The sequence below is a fragment of the Neomonachus schauinslandi genome, chromosome 10, assembly GCF_002201575.2.
Source record: "Neomonachus schauinslandi chromosome 10, ASM220157v2, whole genome shotgun sequence".
Lineage (NCBI taxonomy): Eukaryota > Metazoa > Chordata > Mammalia > Carnivora > Phocidae > Neomonachus > Neomonachus schauinslandi.
In genome coordinates, this window is record NC_058412.1 from 72,578,654 (window position 1) to 72,601,402 (window position 22,749).

Genomic DNA, 22,749 nt, shown 5'->3' on the forward strand with positions numbered 1-22,749 from the left:
TTTTTCCAAACTTTTCTTTCGCCCTGAGCTGCCAGATACTTTCTCTTTCTCCTCAAACTTCTCCTCCTCAGCCTCTCAACACCTGGGCTCCAGTCTCCTCCATCATAATGTCCCCTCAGCAAAACAAAAGCTCGTGGCTAAGGGAGCCCTGCCCTCCCACAGTCCCTGGTTACAAGGACTCTACAGTCCCCAGTGAGGACTCTTCATGCACCACCTTTATTTACTGTTAGCTGCTTTTTCTACTCAGCCCATCTTTTTAAACATCGCTCCTTGCGGGTAGGGACAGTGGGACAGTGTTTTGATTCTTCCTTCTTGCATTTCCTGCTGCCTTGTTATTTTAGTGCTGATCTTGGGCGTGCGCAGCACACATAGTAGGTTCTGAACAAACATCTATGGTTGTTGCATTCTTTCCTGGCCTGGCTCTTGTTCCTAGATGGAGGCCTCCAGAGTCTTTTTCCTCTTCGATATAGATGGTGCCATAGCAAGAGGCAAGTATGTGAGATGGGGACCAAGGGAAGGGTGCCAGGACTATAGTCCAGGGATGGTGCTTGACAAGAAAATCCTGCAAGATGGTCGGAGCCTGAGCTCCAGCAGGACTGCCCCCCGCCCCCAACTCCCTTCAGTCAGGCCTTGGTTACCTCCCAAAGACAGCTGTGGGTTTATTGCTTTGCTTCCCTCCCTGGGAAACAAATGGGAGGGGCTTTGCTTTGGACCTGGGTGCAAAGAGGGACTGTGGAGGGGCTGGGTCCTCCTTGCAGGCCTCAGCCATGGGAAAGGCAAACCTTAGCCTTCAACACTAGCCCTGACCTGTGGGGTAGGCTGCTTGTCACCATTCGGACACCTGCACTCCTTCAGGGGTCTTTGCTTTAGAAATGCTTCCATGGGGCACTTCTGGTTAGTTGACTGGTACAAACGGGGTGCCTGGCTGCCTTGGTCAGTGGAGCGTGAGACTCTTGATCTTGGGGTTGTGAGTTCGAGCCCCATGTTGGGTGTAGAGATTACTTAAAAAAATAAAATAAAATCTTAAAAAAAACTAAAACCAAAAACAAAAGTACACACACTCTTTATTAGTGTTAACTATCCTACCCTCAAGAAGGCGTGTACCTCCTGTAAGCTCCTCGGTCCCTGTGAGCCAAAAGGAGCAAACTGTTTGAACCACAGGCAGGCGCAACCCTTCCCCACAGCGCTCCTCATTAACACTTCCTCCCAAGATGCAAGGGGAGCTCTTTGCTGCTGGAGACAGAGGCTGTGCGGTGGGGAGGGGGCTGCTTCTGCACGCTCCTTCCCTGCTGGGGGAAGCTGAGTGCCCACCAGAGCCAGGCCCTGCCCTTCACTAAGGCCTCTGCCCCAGGGACCCAGGAATCCTGTTGCCAGGGGTCACATGGTGGAGGGAGAGCCTACATTTAATTCTAATCCTGAGTTGCCTGGACAAGCAGAAATGGAGGGGATGTTTGAGCATGTGCTAGAACCTCAGAGGAGGCAAGGAAAGCAGACCAGCAGATTAGAACATGCTGCAGGGCTTCCTCTTTGATTCTAGGGTCCCAGGACCCCCGGAAGTAGGTCAGCAGATCTATTCTGGGCCAACCACAACTCCCCACGCCTCTGGGGAGCGAGTTCAGCCCTTTGCTGAGCTCCCCTGGGAAATTGCTCAAGGCTTTGCCCCCTTCCTCTGCACTCTTCTGTGTCCTTCCCTGTACCCTCCCCGTCTATTACCTCATCTCTGAAATCATGCCTGTTATTGATGGCACTGGGAAAGGATTGAGTCTCTCCTCCCGCCCCCACCTCCCTAAACTCGATTCCAAAGCATGATAGACCCTCACTGTCAAAGCACCCCATGCGCTGTCAGAGCACCCCCATGCTCCCATACAATCCCACAGCTCACCTGGTGGCCTTTTCTGCAGGACAGCATCCCTTTCCCTGGGCAGTAGGCTACTTACTGCACTTCTCCCTACAGACAAGAGGGATCCCAGCTCTGACTGTCCTGGCAGACCCTTGGCCCAGCTCACCCCACCCTCCCACACAGCGTGGAATGATGGAACTGAGCACATTCTTTTGTCATGGGGAGATAAGCCCATAGAGGGTGATGTTTGACTCATGGATTCACATCCTGGTGCTTAGGGAAGGTTTAGAACTCGAAGGATCCAGAGAGCCAGATGCACATTTGCATCTGAAGCTCGGGGGGAACAAGGAACAGTCCAGGGTTATAATCAGCTAATGAGACTCCTGGGACTGCAAAGAAAACACCTGAAAAGACAGGGTTGTTGTCGTTCATTTTATGAAAAACTTGCTGTATAGAGGCTCCAGAACTTTGACTCCCTCGAGGACAAACATGTTGGCAAACACAGGGCCATAGCTGCTTTCTGGGAGGATCCTTCCTTTCTCCTCCCCAGGGTGATCTAACCCCAGGGCTCAGTCACAGTGAAAGCCCACAGAGAAGGGGTACCAGTGGGTGACCGCACAAAGCATGTAACTTGAGGGGGCCCAGGGAAAGACTGGGGGCCCGGGGGGCATGCTGGGGATCAGAGTGGGGGGAAGGAGGGTCCATCACACAGCACCTAGCCCAGCTAGCACAGACCAGCTGCTAATGGACTTCTGTGGAAGCAAGGAGGGGAGGGAGAGAGGGAGGAGGGAGGAGAGGAAAAAGTAGAAGCAAAATGCACCAGCGCTCAACTGGAAAAGGGAGAACAACAGGGAATATTGGAAGATTCTTGTCTTTCCTCATTTGGAATTTGAGTCCTGGGTTTTCTTTCAGTCAGTTAAATTCAAATCAGTAGACCTCTTATTCATTCATTCATTCATTCCACAAATATTTACTGAATGGTTAACAAATGTCAGGCACTCTGCCAGGCACAGCATCCCTTGCAGTAACTGCCCCAGCTTTCACAAAGGAACATTCTAGAACATTCTAATGTGGCTGGTAGGGCCACAAGTGGGAGGGGTCAGGGCTCGGGAGGGGACACCAAACAAGCAGACAGCTAGTGATTTCCAGGTGATCCAAGTCCCATAAAGAAGTCAAGGGTTTTGGACAGTGAGGCCTCTGCTCAGGTAGCACCCTGGGCACCTATAGCATGAGAAGGAGCCAGTCCTGCCTACAGCAGAGAGGAAGGGTGGGCAGAAGGGAAGGGCATTCTGAGCAGAGGGGACCACAAGTATAAGGCACCAGGCAGAAAAAGCTCTCCTGGTTTGAGGAGTAGAGACGAGGCCAGTGGGGCTTCTCTAAGTGAGTGAAGGGGAGAGAGAAGGGTCAGTGTCAGATCATACTGGGTCTTGTGGGTGGCATTTGAGGAATTTGGATGTATTCTAAGTACAATGGGAGGTCATTCAGGGCTGGCAAGCATAGAAGGCACATGACCTCATTCTTTTTTTTAAATAAGAAGTTTATTTAAACATCAAGACACTTGACTTGAAAGGAAACTATCTAGGACTTATTTCTTTTAGAATAACTTACCCCTACTTAAAGACGGTTGCCCCACAGGTAACAGCGACATACCAAAAAATATTTAAAAATTATAATTTACAAAATTTCTAAAATTATAAAATTATCCTTGGTTGTACAATGATAAATGAAAAACATTAAAATTCTCCAGTCGAAGAAAGTATTTAAGAATTTCCATATTGTTCTTTCTTTGTCCAACAGTGAGAACAAACTAACTTTCTGGGATATAAAGGTAAGAGCTGAAGGAGCACGCCACTAATGGGAAAAGGGGCTATTTTCATAGAATCAGTATTTTTCCCCACCTCATCTCCCTTTGCTGTCGATCAAAACATACCACTGGCCATTTAGTTAAAAAAAAAACAACAAAACGCAATATGCTTGTGCACATACACATTTGATGTTCAGGAAAGGAATGGGGAGGGGAAATGGAAGACTAGAGAAAGCTATACTGTACGAGTCAGGATGTGATGGACCCAAATCACAGTTTTTAACTGCAAATGTCTTCTTGGCCTGCAGAATCAGAGTTCTGGAGTAGAGCAGCAGGTTCCCATTTTAGTAGACACCTCCCGTCTGCTGCTGGGACACAGCCAATGTATCTTCCTCCTCTGTTTCCAGTCCAACCGTGCAGGCTTGTCTGTTTCCTTAATTGGCTGCCTGCCAAATCGGAATCTGATCTGCCTCATTGACAAGCCCTGTCGTTGGCGATAGGCTTTCATTAGTTTACTAAGTGCTGTATATGCCTCTTAATGTTACAGTGCACCATGGAACCATCCTGCTGGCCACCTTCACATCAACGTGATGGTGGTTCTCAGTCTTGACTCCTTCCTGGGGCTTTTCCTTGGCCATGGGGAGCGTGGAGTCTCCTCGGCTGCCGCTTCACAAAAGGGTACCAGGTTTGCGGTGAGAGAGCCCACAAGCAGTGCCAGGGGCGGCAGAAGAGGGACAAGAGCTCATTTAACTGTGTAAAATGCACCAGCTTTTCCGTTAGGTCCCCAGGACAGCACGTGCCCCTCCCCTTCTTTGTTCCAAAGAAACTGCTCAGACCCCACAGAAATAGGAAAGCAAGTACGCAGTCATCAGCCAGTTCAGACAGCGGGACAGGTCTCTTTCTAGGCAACACTTTTTATTTTTCTTTCTCCTGAAAAGCTCCCTGCAGCATTCCGGGGCCAATGACATCCCTTTCCTTACAGAAAGTACCATTAATGTCAGCTTTGTCTTCAGTAGCCAGAACTTAAATGTATTATTTGCACACATAGCTCTATCCAAATTCCCTCCTCCCTTTCTCCTTATCAGGGACGCTTCCCTGCCATAGGGACTGCGAAACCTGGGCTTAGCCCCACTTCTTAGCGTTTTGTGCTGTCACCATACTTACAGAATCTTCCGGTTTTCTCTTGGCTCTTTACAGCATGTCCCTCTTCTAGACCACTCAACTCCTGTCTCTTCCTGACTCCTCCTGCCTTCTGGAACCTTTCTTCGCCCACTGGGCTCTGGAATCCTCAGACTTGGACACACCCTTGGACTCTCACCCCTTTGGTTTGTCTCATGTATTTTGGAGATTGGGTTTGTTTTCCTGGAAAGGGAGCTGCCCCCTCTCCTGTGACTTGCCAGATTTTTTCCCACCTTGAGCCATGAGGGTCACTGACCCCCAAGAGGGGTGGAATTGGAGATAAGGTACTGACTCTGGCCCTATAAGAACAGAAAGATCTGGTAAACAGGATGGCACTGGATATATCTTGAATGAATAAAGCCTGGCTCTATGGAATCATAACCTGGTCTTCCACTGAGTCCCTTGGGCTTTGGATTAGACTTACTCCTACTCTCTCTGGTTGTTGTGTGACCCGCCAGGGTCACATCTCCATCTGTTAAGTGAAGAACCAGGGCCTCATGACCAAGTTCCCTGGGACTCCTCAGACCCCCAGCTTCCCACTGCTGGCTTCACCCACTATTGCTGACCCTTGATCTCCTCTGATCTCTCTTTCCAGGCTTCCTTCTCGTGCTTACCTGGTGCCACACATGCTAGCCTCTGGGATCCCTGCCCCTCTTATGGGGCCATGGGCAGGGCTGTCCCCTCGCACGGGCGAGGATAAACTGCAAATCTACTGGTCTCTCTCCAACCAAGGGCAAGGCATGTTTCTAGCCTGCATTTGCAGACCAGGCTGGGTGGGTGTGGTGTGCGTGTGGGTGGAAGGGTTTGGAGAGTGGTGGGAGAAAGCTTAGTTAGGCCTTAGGCAGTCCCACTTGGGATACAGAGAGCACCAAGAAGGCATCATGCTTCCTGTCTTCAGGCTCTTGCCCACTGGAGACAATCCAGACTTGGATCTCAGTTTGAGGTCTTAATAATAGTGGTTTCTATTCTCTACATAGCACCATGCAGTCCTTCCATAAGGGAATCCGTGTTGTTTATAGGCCAGAGTCCTGGGGTGGGAGATTGCAGGCCTGGGTTCTATTTCCAGGGTTGCCATTCATTGGCTACGTTAGCAAAGTAACTCACCTTTTCTTTTAAGATTTTATTTTTTTGACAGATAGAGACACAGAGAGAGAGGGAACACAAGCAGGGGGAGTGGGAGAGGGAGAAGCAGGCTCCCCGCGGAGCAGGGAGCCCGATGCGGGACTCGATCCCAGGACCCTGGGATCATGACCTGAGCCGAAGGCAGATGCTTAATGACTGAGCCACCCAGGCACCCCAAAGTAACTCACCTTTTCTATGCCTTAATTTTCCAATCAGTAAAATGGTAGAGAAAATGCCTATTCTCATAGGGGTGTTTTGGCAGTGAATTGAAATAAAACAAAGGCAAAAGAGATGCTTATGTGTTCCATGCTAATTTTAATGACTGAACTTTAACTCAGTGAAAAATTTTTATCATACAAGAAATAGAAAAACATTATAGAAGTCAAGATTTTTTATAAATCACATATAATTTTACCATCCTGATACAGTTATTTTCTTTTTTTCATATTTCACAGTGATATTCAAATAATTTTGCATGATATGCCTACCATTTTTCTCCTCATATATAGAATTGCTTGGTCTTTATAAACCTCATTTTCAATGCCAACAGATTATTTTACCTAATACGTTTTGTAATTGATTTAACTATTCAAACAGTAATTGACATTTGAGTTATTTTCAAGTTTTTATTATAATAAACAGTGTTGCAATTAGCACATGGCTTTTTAGTGGAATCAATCTGTATATAGCATTTTGTCTACTTGTTAAATTAATACACACACTTTGTTGAAAAATTTAAAGATCCAGAGTAGTATAAAGCAAATTTAAATCACAGGTAATTGTTCCACTGAGAGATACCATTGTGAAAACGTAGAGTCTGTCCTTCCATTATTTTTCTGTGCATATATGGGGGGGGGGCATGTGTGTGCATACACATTACTGGCCTATTGGTGCATGCACAGAGTTGCATCCTGATTCCTTTCTACTGTGGCAGGTAGTTAAGAGCATGGGAGTTAAGAGGCTGGAGGCCCGGTTCAGAGTCCTTGAGTTTAAATCCTGTTTCTGCCACTTGCTCAGTTAAGCCCTTTGGTTAAACTCTATGCCTCAATTTTCACACTTTATTTGCTAGTCAACCTTAGGCAAGTTCCTCCTCCAGGCCACAGTTTTTAGAAGAAGGATAATGACAGAATCTGTCTCGTATGGGGTAAGAATCAATCTATATAAACCATTTAGCAGAACATCTGGCACATAGGAAGTGCTCAACAAATATTCCCCATGGTCATTTTTTCCATGCATTTTCCATGCCATGACAAATTCTTGAAAAATCACCATTTTAAACACCTGAGTACTGTTCTTTTATACCCTAATCTATTCAAGTTCATCATATATATTTTTTAGCTTCTGTAACAAGAAAGTGATTTTTGCGTACCTAAACCTTCGCTCCAGTTTATGTTATTTCCATAGACAAGCATCCTAGAATTGGAATTAAGGGGTTAAGAATACGATGATTTTGGGACGCCTGGGTGGCTCAGTCGGTTAAGCGTCTGCCTTCGGCTCAGGTCATGATCCCAGGGTCCTGGGATCGAGTCCCACATCGGGCTCCCTGCTCTGCGGGGAGCCTGCTTCTCCCTCTGCCTCTGTCTCTCTCTCTCTCAGGAATAAATAAAAAAAATCTTAAAAAAAAAAAAAAAAAAGAATACGATGATTTTTAAACGACTCTTTAATACCTATGCCAAATTGCTTTGGCAGAAAAGATTTTAAAGAACGGGGCTTAAGCATGGTTTTCGATCTCGGATTCTTTTTTCCCACTCCCTTCCTTTCTTTCTTTCCCAGCCCTTAAATCATAGCATTTGAAGCCGTACCCTTCAGGGTCCTGGACTTTTGAAACGGTCCCTTGTTGTGAAAGGGGCCAGCGTACTCGAGAAGGAGGAGGAGAGAAAACTGGTTTGAAAGTCACACGCCCCGACTGTCTTAGTAAGTGTACCAAAGTGACAGATGCGGAGAGGGTCATGTGACCTGAGCGTGACCGCTCCCCACGCCGCCCGGAGCGGACCCGCGGTGGCAGGAGGCGGAGGGCATCTTCATCGCGCCTGCTTGGCGGGTTACCTAAAGGAGCCCTGGGGATTTGGGAACGCTCCTTGGTTCCCTGGGCGCCAAGAAGGGGGACGCTAGGAAGCCCAGACTTCATCGCACGTTTAGCTAGTATTTGCTGAATGCTACTGGGTGCCCAGTTCTGGCTGCAGGCCAGGCTCGGTGCCAGGCTCTGTACACATTTCATCTGCCTTACTTATTATGTCCATCTTACTGGAGACCCAGATAAGAGAACTCATGGCCGTGCTGGGAGTGAGGATGAGCCCAGAGCCACAGAGACATGGAGGAAGCAGTGGGGGGAGGGTGTGTGTGTGCACGCAGGCAAAGTGGGCCCAGCCAGAGTGGGCGTGGGGGCTGGGGTGGCGCTCCCAGAGAAACCCAGAGGTGGAGGCAGCAGGGGCAAACCAGGGCTCACACTGACCTGACAGGGCATCTGGAGTGGAGGGAATGGCATTTTAGAGGAATACTTAAAATAAAACGAGAAAACAAAAAAGACAGGAGGAAAGTATTGATTGGATGGAGGGAGATCTCCTTGGCCCATTTCCCACCAACCCAGCGCCAGGGAGAGCCCCCCCAGCTTTGAGAATGCCCTCAAGTCTCCCAAGATTTAGGAGCATATTCAAAGTTGTTGGTTTCGCATTCATTCTAGGCCCCCGTTCCTTGGAGGCAAGAGCCAGGCTTGGGGGCCCTTGTGGTGGGGGGTGTCTAAAGTTTTTCTTGCAGACTCCTAAAAGAATCGTGGAAATCTAGGTACCCCCCTTGCACATTTGTAGGAGCAAACATTCAATTTATTTTTCATAGTATAGTTACATAGGGTGTGCTCTCTGGTGTGTGCAAATATTGCCATTGAAAAATAAAACTGTTTTAGAACTCTGAAAAATATTTCCAAATGAAATACTATAGCGTTGGATACCCACTGCCATCCTTTTAAAAAACACGTGAAGTTCCTAACAGTAGGAACGATGTCATCTTTCCTTTTTCTTCTCCAGTTTATATTTTCATTCTACTTTCCCTACAGAAATTTATCCTCATATATTTTTATGATTGAATGACTTTTTTTTTTTAAGATTTTTTTAATTTATTTATTTGAGAGAGAATGAGATAGAGAGAGAGCATGAGAGGGGGGAGGGTCAGAGGGAGAAGCAGACTCCCCACCAAGCAGGGAGCCCGACGCGGGACTCGATCCCGGAACTCCAGGATCATGACCTGAGCCGAAGGCAGTCGCTCAACCAACTGAGCCACCCAGGCGTCCCTGATTGAATGACTTTTATGTATCACCTTATCATACTTCCCTCCAAAAGCTATGTATATAAAATGCATTATTTTTTTATGTTTCCTGTGACCACAGATTCTAAATGTTAGGAAACATTTTGTCTGGATTTGTACCATGACAACTAGGATACAATTAATCAAAGCAAATGCTATTAGGAATTTTAATAGATACTAAGGAACCATAAAAAATAAAGCTTAATTGGAAATACATTTCTTAACGAGATAAAGTTTTTTTCCTGCCCCAATTAGTTCCTATATCCATGGATGAATATTACTCATTGCTAGATGAGGTCATGGTTCAGCATTAATTCATTCATGTGTGTGTGTGTGTGTGTGTGTTTTAATAGATGCGAGAGCTGAGCTCAGAAGCCTTTTCACATACATAAGTACAAAGGAATAGAAGGAGTTTGTCAATCAATTTTATAAATTCCTTTTGAGTTATATGCCAAAGATCATATGGGTGGGTCATTAAAAGTCTATCTGCTGACAATTGAAGAGATCCTTCACTTTGAATGAAAGCAGAGAATTGGAAGCTCATGGATTTGCCCAGTCATTAGTCATTCCTTTCCTCAACGTGGATACCAGGATTTAGACTGCAGCTTTGTTGCACCATATACATTTTTTTCCCCAAGTTAATGCACCATGGTAAGATTTGGGATGGGTGAGGGGTGTGCCTTTCTTTTGAGAGGTGGGAGAAGGGTGATTGTGAAATGGGAAGTAGGAGGGGAACCAGAAGCATCCCTGGACCATGACCTCTGACCTCCGTGACCTCGGGCAGGACACTTGCAGGGGAAAGCCCTTGTGGAAGTTGAGGGCTCATCCTGTGAGGCTCTTAAAATGACCCACATGCAAATACGTGCCCTGTGATGATCTCTGGGTATCCCAAGACCTCCTGCGCCCTGGTTTGTACTGGTCCACGGCTGGATGGATGGGCAAAGGAAGGGAAGTGTTGGGGGCAAGTGGGTCCTGGAGGTTCTGAAGGTCTCTTCGCAGGAGGGGGCGGGGCTCTGGGCAGAGGGGCCTCCCTGAGGGGTGGTCGCCTATCTGCAGGGCCTTTCTGCCCAGGGGCAGCAACAGCAGTGATCCGAACCCAGGCACGCTGGCTGCAGTCCGTCTCCAGGTCCAGGCTCTTCTCTCAGAGCCTTCCTTCTCCTTTTGGTCCAGCCTCCTTTGAGCTGTTGAAAGAACTTCCTTCTCATTCTTCTGTGCAGGGCCTCTGCAGGCCAGGGCAGGGTGCTCACAGACCAGTCAGAGTGGAGAGGAGTGCTGTGGGGCCAACCAGGGCCAGAGAAAGCGAGAGCCCCCGACAGTGCTGGCTACTTGGCTGGCTTGCCTCTCCTCTCCGTCTGGGCATTGTCCTTCTAGCTCCTTTAGCCAAATCCTACCCATCCTTTGTGGCCCAGTTCAGATGCCACCTCCTCCTCCAAGAACCAGGCTCCTCCGGCCCACTGTCATCTCTCCCATCTCTCTGGCTTCCCGTCATGCCTTCAGTCTGTAGACATTAATCATACTGGAGATGGTGGGGCGGGGTTTACACTAGAGCAGTGGTTCTCAACTGGGGGCGATTTGGACCCCCAGGGGACGTTTGGCCATGTCTGGAGACATTTATTATTATCACAACCAAAACGGGGAGCCTGTTATTGTGGGTAGAGGCCAGTGAGGCTGCTAAATATCCTGCAATGCACAGGACAACCCCCTACCCCCCAGTCCCCATCAAGCAAAGAATTATCTGGCTCAAAATGTCCACAATGCCAAGGGAAACTCTGGACAAGATGCCCCAACCCCTCAGGGTGCCCCAGAGCAGGGCTGTTTTCCCTCAAGAAAACTCCTGCTGAGTTTGTGTACGTGAGAACTCCACCTCTCGCCATGTCTCCCAAACTCCACCTAAACTGGTTTAGGTTCATCTCCACATCTTTCTCCACAGACAGGCTGGGAGCAGATGCCATGATACTTCCTCCATTTGCTATTGCCAATCCCAGGTTCCACCTTATATAATCCTCTTTTCTTTAGCCAAATGGGAAAGCCCTTGTGTGATTCAGAACACTTGGCTCCAAGTGACAGATACCCAATTCAAATCAACGTTAACAGCAACTGAAAAGCTTTAGGGATGTCTCTTATTTCCGGTACATCCAGGGGCTCGAATCATGCCAACAAGGACTCGCTTTCTCCTTCCTTCTCCTTCCCACCCGTCTCTCCCTGTCAGTGTCTTCTTATCTCCTCTTGGCTCTGTTTTTCTCTTTGTAAGCTTTATTCTCACTCAGGTTTTCCCCTAGTGGAACAAGATGGCCACCAGCCCCTGTGCATATACAGTCTACTGGCTCAGAGCTTATCTTCCCAGGAGCTCTAGCAAAAGCCCCAGGTTTGAGGCCCATTGGTCAGGCTTGCGTCACGTGTCCGCACAGAAACTAATCATTCGGACCAGGAGATGGAATGCTCTGATTGGCTGGTCTGGGTCTTGGGCCAACCCTTGATCAGAAATCAGCCCCCTTGGACTTCACTGACTAAGATTAGGGAACACGGCCCTCCCCCGAAAGAAAATCAAGGGGAAACGAATGCTGTACATACACAGTGCACATCACTGGAGCCGTCCTATGGACTGGCCTGTCTGGGGTCTGCCCCACTAGTTTGTGGTATCTGTTCAGCTATGTCTGAACCCTACTGGTGGACATGCCTTGGCTGAAGCGGAGATCCCTGCTCCGTGTGATAAATTCATTCCCTAGGCGAGTCTAGAAATCAGTATCCAGGATGTTAGCCTTCCTAATGAGGGATTGTAATGGAACATGAAAAAATCCTTATCCAAGAAGCGTAGCCCTGAAGGTGGAATTATAGGCTTTAGGGCAGGACAGTGGAGAACATATTTATCTGTGCCAGGGATGAGCCAAATCGGGTGGCGGAGGTATAAGAGGGGAGCCATAGACAAGGAGTCATAGACAAGGTACCTGGGTGGAGAGGAGAGAGCTGGTTGTAGGCAGCAGCCCAACATAGCTCTTCTCTGAGATTCCCCTCACTCTTTCTCCCCCTTTCCTGATTCCTCGGTCGCCATGGCAACCAATGATGCTCCCTCCCCCTCTTCCCCTCTCTAGCTGGCTCTGCTCCCCAGGCCCCACCACTCTGTCTGACCAACCTCACAGAGCTGTTGCCTGCCTCCCTCCACCTTGCTCAGCCTGGACACCCAGCTTTGCCCTCCACCCCTAACACACTCTCCTGCCTCATTTCCCTACTTCCAGGCCCACTGCATTGCCCCTGCTTTAGTCCTGATCCAGGCTTGAGCCAAATTCCCATCTTCCTTCAAGAAGTTGTAGGGAAATTAGATTTTTGCCACTCTAACTGGATTTGAAATGCATTAAGAGATCTGTGTCTTGAAACACCTCAAGGCGAGACAGTTGTGGAGGGCAGAAAGATCCCTCACTGCTGCTTCCATGCTTAAACACTGCTGGAGTGAATCACGTTCTATTTTTGTACCAGGAGAGCTTTCTGTTTAAATAAATCCCCTAGCTGGTCTCTGAGTGAAACAGAGACTCTACCATAAAGGAAATCACATCGCAAGTTCAGAGGCTCTGAGCCAGTGGGCCCATGGACTTTTGTTAGGTCCACAGTATGGCTAAAACAATTTATTTTTTTTTAAAGATTTTATTTATTTATTTGACAGAGAGAGACACAGCGAGAGAGGGAACACAAGCAGGGGGAGTGGGAGAGGGAGAAGCAGGCTTCCCGCAGAGCAGGGAGCCGGATGCGGGGCTCGATCCCAGGACCCTGGGATCATGACCTGAGCTGAAGGCAGATGCTTAATGACTGAGCCACCCAGGTGCCCCTGGCTAAAACAATTTAAAAATTAAAAAAAAAAAAAAGGAACCAACTCAGTTCACTATCAGCAGGTATCACATAAAAAGATTGGATTCCTGGCTGTCCTTGAACTGGACACAGGGTCAGCATCCTGACAGGGTGAAAATGGGTGGGAGGGAGGCGAGTGGGGGCTGCCTCCACACGGGCTCATCATTTCCGGGTAGCCACACCTGGCCAGCTTCCCTGTTTTATCTGCCCCACGTGGGCCCTCCGGGCATGCCAGGTTTTGACTCCTGCCCTAGCTGATCTGTTTTGAGAATCAGGGTTGTCCTGCACTGTGTGGTTTGCTTAGGGCAATTATCTGGAGTTCCTCTGAAGGTAGGCCAATAGCTGAAAGCAGGTGACCTTTCTATACTTTGCTATGCTTCCAGAGACTTCCAGTCGAAGCTCATCATTTTCTAGGAACCCACTCAGTCAAGTTCTGAAATGGGCTGGGTGGGAGAGTTGGGGGGGTGCTTTGTGTTTGTGAGGACACAAATATCACCCAGAAGTAAACGTCAGTGAGAGTGAACGCTGAGATTTCTCTCTGGGTCTGACCACCTCCCTCCTCTTTCATACACCTGCCATGGTATCCTGGTCTTCACAGAGCCAGGCATGGCTGATTGAAGAGAGAAGACCCCCGGGCCAGCTGCAGACTCCCTCACCTGACTTGGGGGGCCCAGTAGATGTCGGGTGGGGCCCAGAGGAAGCTCTCCAGGGCTTTGAGCGTGGATGTCCCACTCACCTCTCAAGAAAATGGTGGGTGTGAGTGGAACAGGCCAGTGAGTGAGGACTTCGATCCTTGTCCCCCCTCAAAGACATTTCCCTCCACAGCCTTTGGTGGGAGGAAATGAGAAACTGGGTAGAATTAAAAGGTAGCTTTTTAAGCCAATACCTTTGAAGCTACTACCCCTAGGTATACATACTTGGAGAGACCCAGTGGGTCCGCACCATACCATTTGAAATACAGTAACAGCATTCTTTATGTGTGTTATCCAAGCAGCTCTGAATCTTCATCCACAAACCCAAGTACACAAGACATAGATTTTTTTTTTTTTTAACATCAGCTTTCGGCTCTTCTCCTTGCCACACGTGGTCTCTGCCACCTTCTGGCTGAGTTAGCTCAGGCAACTCCTGAACCTCTCTGAGTGGGTTTTCCCAGATGTAAAGTGGGGATGGTAATAGTGCTCCCTGGGGAGTGGCCTCTGGATGAAATGCTATGACACAGAGTGCACTGGACAGGGCAGAGTCCCCAGGGGGCACTGAGTAAGTGTGTGCGCCCCTCCCCCCTCTCCCGGAAGCCTTCACAGAATGCTTTAGCTCACGGAGCCTTTCTCAGGTTGCCCACTGCATCCTTTCCTTCACTGGCTTGTTCATTTATTTGTTAAACACTGGTACGTCTCCAGCAGTGGGGGGCTCCCCGCAGCCACACTATTAGCCAGCGCCCGGAGCTCGGGCGGGGTACCGGGGAGAAGAGCGGCTCCACTTTTGGGAGGTCCCGCACTGGCCCTTCCTGGGCTGGAGAGCAGCTCCTGAAACACCCCGCCCCAGCAACCCCCTTCTCAATCCAGGGTTGCCTTGCTCAGCACTTTCTGCACGGCTTTGGTGGCCGTCTTCCAAGGCCTGCTCTCTGCGCCAGGACCCTACAAAGCCTCCTTTGATGAGAAGTTTGAGGGAAAGCGACTGTGTCATTTGATACAAGAGAGGCTCATAGGGGTAAAGAGTGTAACTTTATTCTCTTATTTTGGGATTTTCTGGCCCAGAGAAAAGTGATCGGCTGAATGGGCTGGGGGCAGAGGCCAGGAGGGGTAATGCCCTAGAGTCAGAGTCGGAAAGCCTGGGGTTTCCTCAGCCCTGTGATTTGCAGCTGCGGGCCTGGAGCAGGGCCTGACAGCCTGGAGCCGCCTCCTGCTCAGTCAGACTGGGCTTCTAGAGCTGGAGGTTGGACAAGGGGCCCACTTGGCCCGAGAGAAGGCCTGTCCTCCCCACAGATCACCAGACGCAGCCTCCTCCACCCCTGGGTCTGCTCCAGGGGTCCCCACACCTTTTCAAAGGGCACGGAACCCACTGCCCTCCCTCTGGCCGATAGGGTAGCCAGGGATATATTCTCTCTCAGGGTGGGATTGAGAAGCATCACAAAAGGAGCCATACCCTGAGGGTCTCCTCCGTCTACCTCCAGGGCTGGCCTCATGGGCCAACCACTGGGGCTGTGGCACCAGCTGTGCTCAGGGGGATCCCCCCCCCCCCCGCCATCATGGGGGTGGAGGGCACATTTGGTTTCAGGCTCTGCTGCCGCAGCCTTGAAATTCTTAATAGGTTTTCAACATGGGATCTGGCATTGTCCTTTTGCAGTGGGCCCCACAAATCGGGAGCCTGTCCTCTCCACTTCACCTGGCTCTTCGGGTCTGGTGGTGATCTCTACACATTTCTTGCTCCTCTCTTTACTAGCACCTCTCACTTGTATGGCTCTCCATTTACTTACCTGTCACTACAGCCCTGTGACGGGGCTCACCCCACCGACTCGGGGCTGAGGAGAAGGCTTCTGCGGGCATTTGTCCTGTGACCACAGGCCCTTTGATGCCACCCCTTTGTTCTCCTTGAGAAACAAAAATGCTACCTGCTGGCAGGATCTGTAAGCCCTCCTGCTTAGTGTGAGAAATGTGTGAGTCCAAAGCTGATCCTGCTCTTTGCTCTAAAGAGCTCCCAAACCCTTTGAGGGTGCTTAATAAATACTGACTAGTGAACCTCAGCTGTTGCCCCTTCGGCTAATTAAATCTAAATAAGTCACAGACTTTAAATTATGCAACAAGGCTTGGCCAAAACAGCTTAAAAATGCGGGAGCCCTAGCTTTCTGCTGTGCCCTGTGGAAAAATCCCATCTTTTAATCATGCTTAACCTTCCTGAAGGAACAGTGGCAACCTTTAAATAATGAATGAATGCATATTAGCAAGATTCTCCCAAGCTACACACACAAAAAGGAGCTAGATCAAAAAAGGGACAGAGGCAGAGACAGGCCTGGGGGGATTCCGGAAGTTTCTGGTAAATCCCTGAGTGCTGGGAGAGATCATTTGGTTCCTCAGAAGCCCAGAGCAAGGGCTCCTGAAGGCACAGAGGGAGGAGGGGCAGACGCCAGGCCACCCTGGGCTGTGCCAGATGTTGGGATGTGTTGGGGGTGGGCGGGCCTAGGATGCTACATTTCTAAGATGCCCCAGGCAATGCTGAAGAGGCTGGTCTTCGGATCCTGAGTAGCAAGGATTTAGGTTTTGTAATGCAGCTGCACTTTGCAATCAGCTCAGGCAATTTTGAAGTGACTGAACCGTAGATCAGATCAATTAAATTAGAATTTCTGAAGTCAGACCCTAGGCTTTGGTCCTGTTTTTTTCCCCCACTGAGTTAGAGTTTAATTTACAGGTCATCCAAGTGAAGCCTGGAAACCTCAACCAACTTGCTGGCAGTCACCTGCTAAGGTGGGATTAGAAACAGACAGGGCTGAGAAGTGGCCTTTGGAGCCAAGCCTGTCCCCTCTTCCCTCCTGCAGATACCAACAGTCTCCAGGGCTCTCGTATTGTCCTCAGGCTTGGGGTTACAACCTGTGTGATTCCATCTGGGGAGCAGGAAAGATTCTTCCTTCTTTTCCTCCCTAAGCCTGCCTGAAACTTTACTACTGGTGTTTGATTGTCGGGCCTAAAGCTGAGTGGATCTTTGTAACGCGCAGGATCTGTTACACCCTCAATCTTTAGCAGCTCGGTGTGCATGGGCTGACCAGAGAGATGGGGGTGGGAGGCACTGGGCTCCGTTCTGTGGACTCTGGGACTCAGGAGAGGGAGGGACTCTAGGAGCAAATTTGCCTCTTGCAGCTTTGCTGAGGGCACTCAGCACAGAGGGGCGTACCCTTGTAGTCCCAGGCCCCAGGCCGGGCTGCTACCTGGATGTATAAGATCCTGGGGCCTCAGGCAGAGGTCAGGATGAAGGCAGAGCTGTTCTAGTCATGAGTCCAGAGAAAACCATGGCCTTCCTGCTGTGGTAAATGAAGGCTTAGGGCAGTAGTGCTGCAGTGGGCCAGGCCTGGATTGGCTACACCCCATGCCCTGCCCGGTGTCTTACCCCCACCAAGACTGGCGCGGGGCTGGGGGATTGCAAGCTAGGTCTAAGTCTACCATGGTAGACATAGTTATTCGCTTATTCAATATCCATCCCTCTCTCTCCCCACACTGTCAGAATCCTAATTTTGTTCAAGGCTGCAACAGTGCCCAGGTGAAAAACTTACCCCCTCAGATGCCCTGCAGCTAGGAGCAGCCCCATGACCCAATCTGACCAATGAGATGTAAGCTGAAGTCTCTAAGTGAGTCTTCCTAGAAAGCTTTTAAAAGCAGCCCCTGCTTTTCCCTCTCTTTTCTGACCTGGAGTTGTGGATTTGATACCTGGAGCTACAGCAGCCATTTTAAGATCATGAGGCTGAAGGCCATGTGTGAGGAGAATAAAAGCCGAGTGCTAAGAAAGTGGGGCAAAAAGCAGTCTGGGTCTTCTCTGATTTCCTAGAGCAATTTCACTGGTCAGGGACTGCCTTAATTGGGACTGTAGAATAATCCAGGCTCATCTCCCCATTGTAAGGTCTTTAACTTAATCACCTTTTCAAGTCTCTTTTGCTATATAAGGTAATATATTCACAGGTTCCGGGCATTGGGATGTGCACATCTTTGGGGGGACTTACCCCCAAGCCTACCACAGCACCCCACACCTCAGAGAAGATCTGTGCAAGTGAGTAGATGTGGTGGATCCTAAACCAACCTGGTCATGATACGATTTCTGTGATTCTAGAAACCCCAAACCACTTCTCCCTCTAGATACCTCCCTAGCTTGGTCACTTCTGAAACCCTCCCCTCAGGGCACAAAGCATCTTCATCCACACTGAGAACTCAGGCTTCGTACAAGGCCTGAACACATTTCTTCCCACTAAAGTGTAAATGGTTGACAGCAGAGCCTTTCCTAACAGCAAGCTCTGATTGGAGGGAGGCTCATGTGAGGGAAGGAGGAGGGATGGAGGCCAGGGGCTAACTTGGATTGTGTCCTAGCGACCCGCTAGCATGGGGGTTCCCAGTGATGGAGGGAGAAGAGCACCTAGAAGTATGACCATAAAGTTTTAATCAAACAGAGCAAAATGGCCGCGATGCAGAACAGGTAGTGCTTGGAGAAGAGAAAGAAGATCATCTCCTTGGTGACATAGATTATGTGTATAAAGATGAAGCAGTACAGGAACATGGCAAACTGGTTCTGGGGGAGCAGGAGGTCCTGGAGGCCTCCCGAGAACTGTGGGGGAAAGAAGAGAGTGTCGCTGGCCAAACTTCACTGCTCGGTGGCCAGGCAGGTCTGGGTGTCAGTCCTGCTCCTGTCCCTTCTGGAATTTGACCTTGAGCAGGTCATCCTCCTCACCTGAGGGAAGGGTCACCGTGCCCCCCTCACAGACTATGGGAGGAAGAGTGGGCCAAGAATGAAACATTCCTAGCAAGGTCATGGGCACATAGAGGGACCTCGTGGGCTTTCACTTCTTCAGTCTGCCCTTATCCCTCCTGACTCCGGCACCAGGCAACACCATCCTTTCTCCGCGGTCTCTGCTGCCTCTGAGTCACGCAGGTGGCAGACTCTCTCTGACTCTGAGATCCCCAGATCTGCACGCCGGTCTTGGGAATGTTCTCTGGATGGCTTGCCCTGACACTCAGCCTTGTTCTCTGCACAGTGGCACAATGAGAGGGTGTCCCTTGGGCACAAATGCCTGTTTCTGACTCTCTTTGTCCTGGCAAATGTCTCACAGGATCTGTCTGTGGTCTACTGGCCTGAGGTTGGGTCTCCCTGGGGGACGGGTGGTCAGAGACAGGTGATAGGGCCCCCCTGAACCCTCCCAGTATCGAGCCTGGGGAAAGCAGCTTGAGTTGTCTAGCTGATTCTGCCTGCATATTGCTCATTTCTGGAATCTATATAATTGAGGTCCAACAAGCCCCCATTTTAACTGTGGAAAGCATCAACATATAAGCATAGCAAAAGCTGACGTAACTATTTTGATCTATAGTTAAGAAGGCATCACCCATGGTTTATTCTTTAAAATATCTTTTAAAATCATGCCATGCTTTTTGTAAGCAGGCACATGGCAGGGACCGGGATGCCCTAAGCTAGCTAGAAACATACTCACAGAGGTAGTTTTCAGTACAGTGAAATCTATCTACCCACCCATTCATCCAGAAAAAGAGAGAGTGGGGAGGGGGCTTAAACATCAAGTCAGCTTTCCACCTGCCAATAAATGGACAAAACATAAAACACTTTGTAAACGATTACCAAAGACTGGGGTTGTGGACACACCATTGTTTGCACAACTACAGAAAATGTGAGGGCAAATCAATAAACCCGAGGGGGCAGAAAATGACTCCAGTGATGCCATTTCTAAGGTGAATAGCAAGGCGGGTTAAAGACCAGAGGAAGAAACCCAGGGTTCTAGTGGGGCGGGGGGGGAGGGGTGGCTGAGCGGGTGGTCTGTGGACTTTTGCCGCCCAAAGCAGCCAGCATGTGTTTCTAGTCTGAAATGCTCATGGGTGATAACTATGATTTTGACAACCAAACATGCGTTTGTGAGACCTTTTAGACTTTTCACAACATTTTCAATGGTCTATCTTTTGAGCAGAAGACAGACAGCTGATAAGACTATACACCAAAGGCTTCCAGCTCATCCAACAAGAGTAAGATTTTCAAACTAAAAAAAGGAAAACAAATATGGTTAGAAGGAGGCATAGAGCAAAGGCATAATATCTTAACCACAGGTGCTTTAAGGATTTTCAGGTTCGAACTCGGGACACATTTTATCCCACGATACTGAGAACAAAACCCCAAGCTTGGAAATGGAACTTATTAGTGAGAAACAAAAAAAAAATCTCAGGAAATGTGCCAGAATCTTAGAGACGAACAAATATTTTCTAGATTTTTAAAAGGAGGGGAAAAAGGATGGATTCCGGAGATCCCAGGTCAATAAGCTTGACTTGGCTCAGCAAAACCATTCAGTGTATAATTAAGCAGGTATTTTGTGAGCAAGAAAAAAAAAGATAATTGTTAAAACCCAGCATGTGTTCACTGAAAACAAATCATGCAAAACCAATCTCCTTTTCTTAAAAAAAAAAAAAAAAAAGGACCAGTCAATTAGGGAAATGCTATAGGTAGCGTAATATCTTAATTCTGGGAAACCATCTGACAGGGTGTCTCAAGATAGTTTTTTGGACAAGGTAGAGAAATGTGAGCTGGATAAAATGTAACCCAAGGGTGCTGATTAATGGAACATTGCTAACCTGTAGGGAGATCTTTTAGTGGTATTTACTTTAGGTCATATCCTCCTCAACAATTATAGCAATGACTTGGATAAAGACAGAAGGCAAGTTTCTCAGAAGTGAGGATGACTCAGAGCTGGGAAGCATAGCTAATACATTACATTCCAATAAAATTGAAAAGTGATGAATGTAAGTTGTTGCATTTGGGTCAAGAAGTGAATTGCATGAGTACATAAAAATGGTAATAGCTAACATTTATTGAGTGCTTACCTAATGTGCCAGGCTCATCACAAAGTGCCTCACATGCATGCCCCCTCACTCCTCGATAGGGCCCTATGAGGCAGGGACTACTTTCTAGACGAGCACACCTAGGCTGAAGGAGGATTCGTAACTTGCCCAATATCATGCGGTTTATACATGGTAGAGCCAGAGTTTTAACCGGGACTGATTTTAAAGCCCAGGCAACATGCTTTCAACAATGGCATCTTTTCGTTATTTAGGACTTAGAGTGGCCCGGTCTCACAGGGCTAAGCATTTCCCATCCCATTTGACTGAAACTAGGCTTTCTCATCCCCCATTTAATACAGATTAGGGGAGAGTGGTCCATTTCCTGGCTAGAGATGTCTAAATTTTAGATGGCAACAAGACAGAGTAATCCAACAGAACAAATGCAGCTCTGATAAGGGCGGGGGAGGGGTGATGGTTTTATCAAAATCCCTGGGCAGACTGCCGTAGGGCTCCCATCTCTTAAACGAGATGAAGAGAGGACTAGAGAATGGAGGAAGTCCAGTCACAGGAAACGTGGAGGACTTTTCCCTGAGAAGGAAAGCGGTGGGCAGGGCAGGCGGGTGGGCGGGTAGTTCCGGGGCCCCTCCCAGGGTCCGCTCTCCTTAAAGAGTCGATCTCAGCTCAGCAGGGACCTCTGATCTCAGCTCAGCAGGAACCTCCGAAGCAGCCGGCAGCCCATCTCTGGACCCAGGAGGGATGCAGGGGCAAAGCAGGTCAGTGGGCTCCCCCTGCAGGGCAGGGACGGGTGCCCCTGACCCTCGGGTCGCCTACTTCCCGGTCACCTACCAGGCGGGGCGTCACCTGCTGCTGCAGCTGCTCCATCACCTCCTCATGCTGCCGCTGGCGCTCGTTCTCCTCGTGCAAGTACTTGAGCCGCGTGAGCTCGAACTCCATGCGCACTTTCTCCAGCTCCAGCTCGGTGTTGCGCTCGGCCCGCGGGGTCTCCGGGGCGGCCGGAGCGGGGGGCAGCTCCCCGAGTTCAGGTCCGTCGCCCGCCTGGCCCTTGGTGGTGGAGCTGGCCTTGGAGGAAGGTGACTTGGGTGGCCCTGGGCAGCCTCCGTCCTCGCAAGCTTCCATCTCCTCCAGGCGGTCGTGGGAAGAGTCTGGCTTCGGGGACTCTGCCTCCTGGAGCAGTGAAGGGGCGATTCAGGGGACAGTGAAGAGCGGGCCTGGGGCTGGCCCTGTAAGGATCTAGGCTGAGTTCTACCCAGAGGTGCACTCACTGGGAGTTATAGGGAAGGGGAGGGCGCCCTGACATGAAGGAAAGGTGCCCTCAAGTTGCAAGGGGTGGCTTGAGGAGTTCCTGGTAACTTTCCCACCCCCACTCTATCTAACTTTGAGACAATTAGACCACCCAGTCCTCCTGGGGCTACAGAGGGAGGAACCTAAATGTAGGGGACCAACACAAGGGCTATGGGGGAGCCAGGTCCCTTTCACAGAGGGAGGACAGGGCCCTGAATGGGACCAGCCTCGAGTGACTTCACAATCTTATTAAGGGCTACCTAGTCCCTGGTGACAGCCGGGGGCCAGTTGTGGGGGTGGGGTGCACATGACTTGCTCTTCTTCGCAGCTCTCTGGGATCTCCTAGCACTCAGCTCCTATCACATGTCCCCACGATACTCTCCTCCCCATGTAGGGACAGGTGGGGGCAGTGAAACGAGGCCCCCCCCCCCTTACCAAAGAAGCCCTTGATTTCCCTTCAGACATGGGGTCATCAGGCACCGCCTTGGGGAAAGTTGGGCAGCTTTCTCCTGCTCCCCGGGCTTCCATCATTTCTCGGTCTTCTGCTGCCATCCAGAAAACCACAATGCTGCCAATTGGGGCCAAAGGATATCTTTTAAGGTACTAACATTTGGTCTCACCAGATTCCACAGCTGGGCCACCATCACAATCCCCTGTCCTCATAATAACCCACGTTCTACTAGTTGCTAGGGCCCCTCTGGCAGAGGCTATGACACATCTTTGAGGCCCATTATTAGGAACTGTAGGATGGGCCTTTGCCACCCTAGGGACTGCTTTAGACACTAAAATTCCACCACTTGAAATCCAGAGTTCTATCGTTGGAAATCTCCTCCCTTGGGTCCCTC

General features: G+C 49.4%; 1 protein-coding gene and 1 pseudogene across 1 annotated transcript; both read right to left on the reverse strand.

The window, feature by feature from the left end:
* Nucleotides 1-3,988: 3,988 nt before the first annotated feature.
* On the reverse strand, nucleotides 3,989-4,282 carry LOC110590456 (annotated as a pseudogene).
* Nucleotides 4,283-18,188: 13,906 nt separating this feature from the next.
* On the reverse strand, nucleotides 18,189-22,480 carry TMEM247 (transmembrane protein 247). Its single transcript, XM_021701215.1, has 3 exons — nucleotides 22,340-22,480; nucleotides 21,449-21,787; nucleotides 18,189-18,377 (listed from the first exon to the last, which is right to left on the reverse strand). Exons 1-3 carry the CDS (start codon nucleotides 22,454-22,456, stop codon nucleotides 18,189-18,191), a joined length of 645 nt encoding a protein of 214 aa, XP_021556890.1. The 5' UTR covers nucleotides 22,457-22,480.
* Between the last annotated feature and the right edge of the window lie 269 nt (nucleotides 22,481-22,749).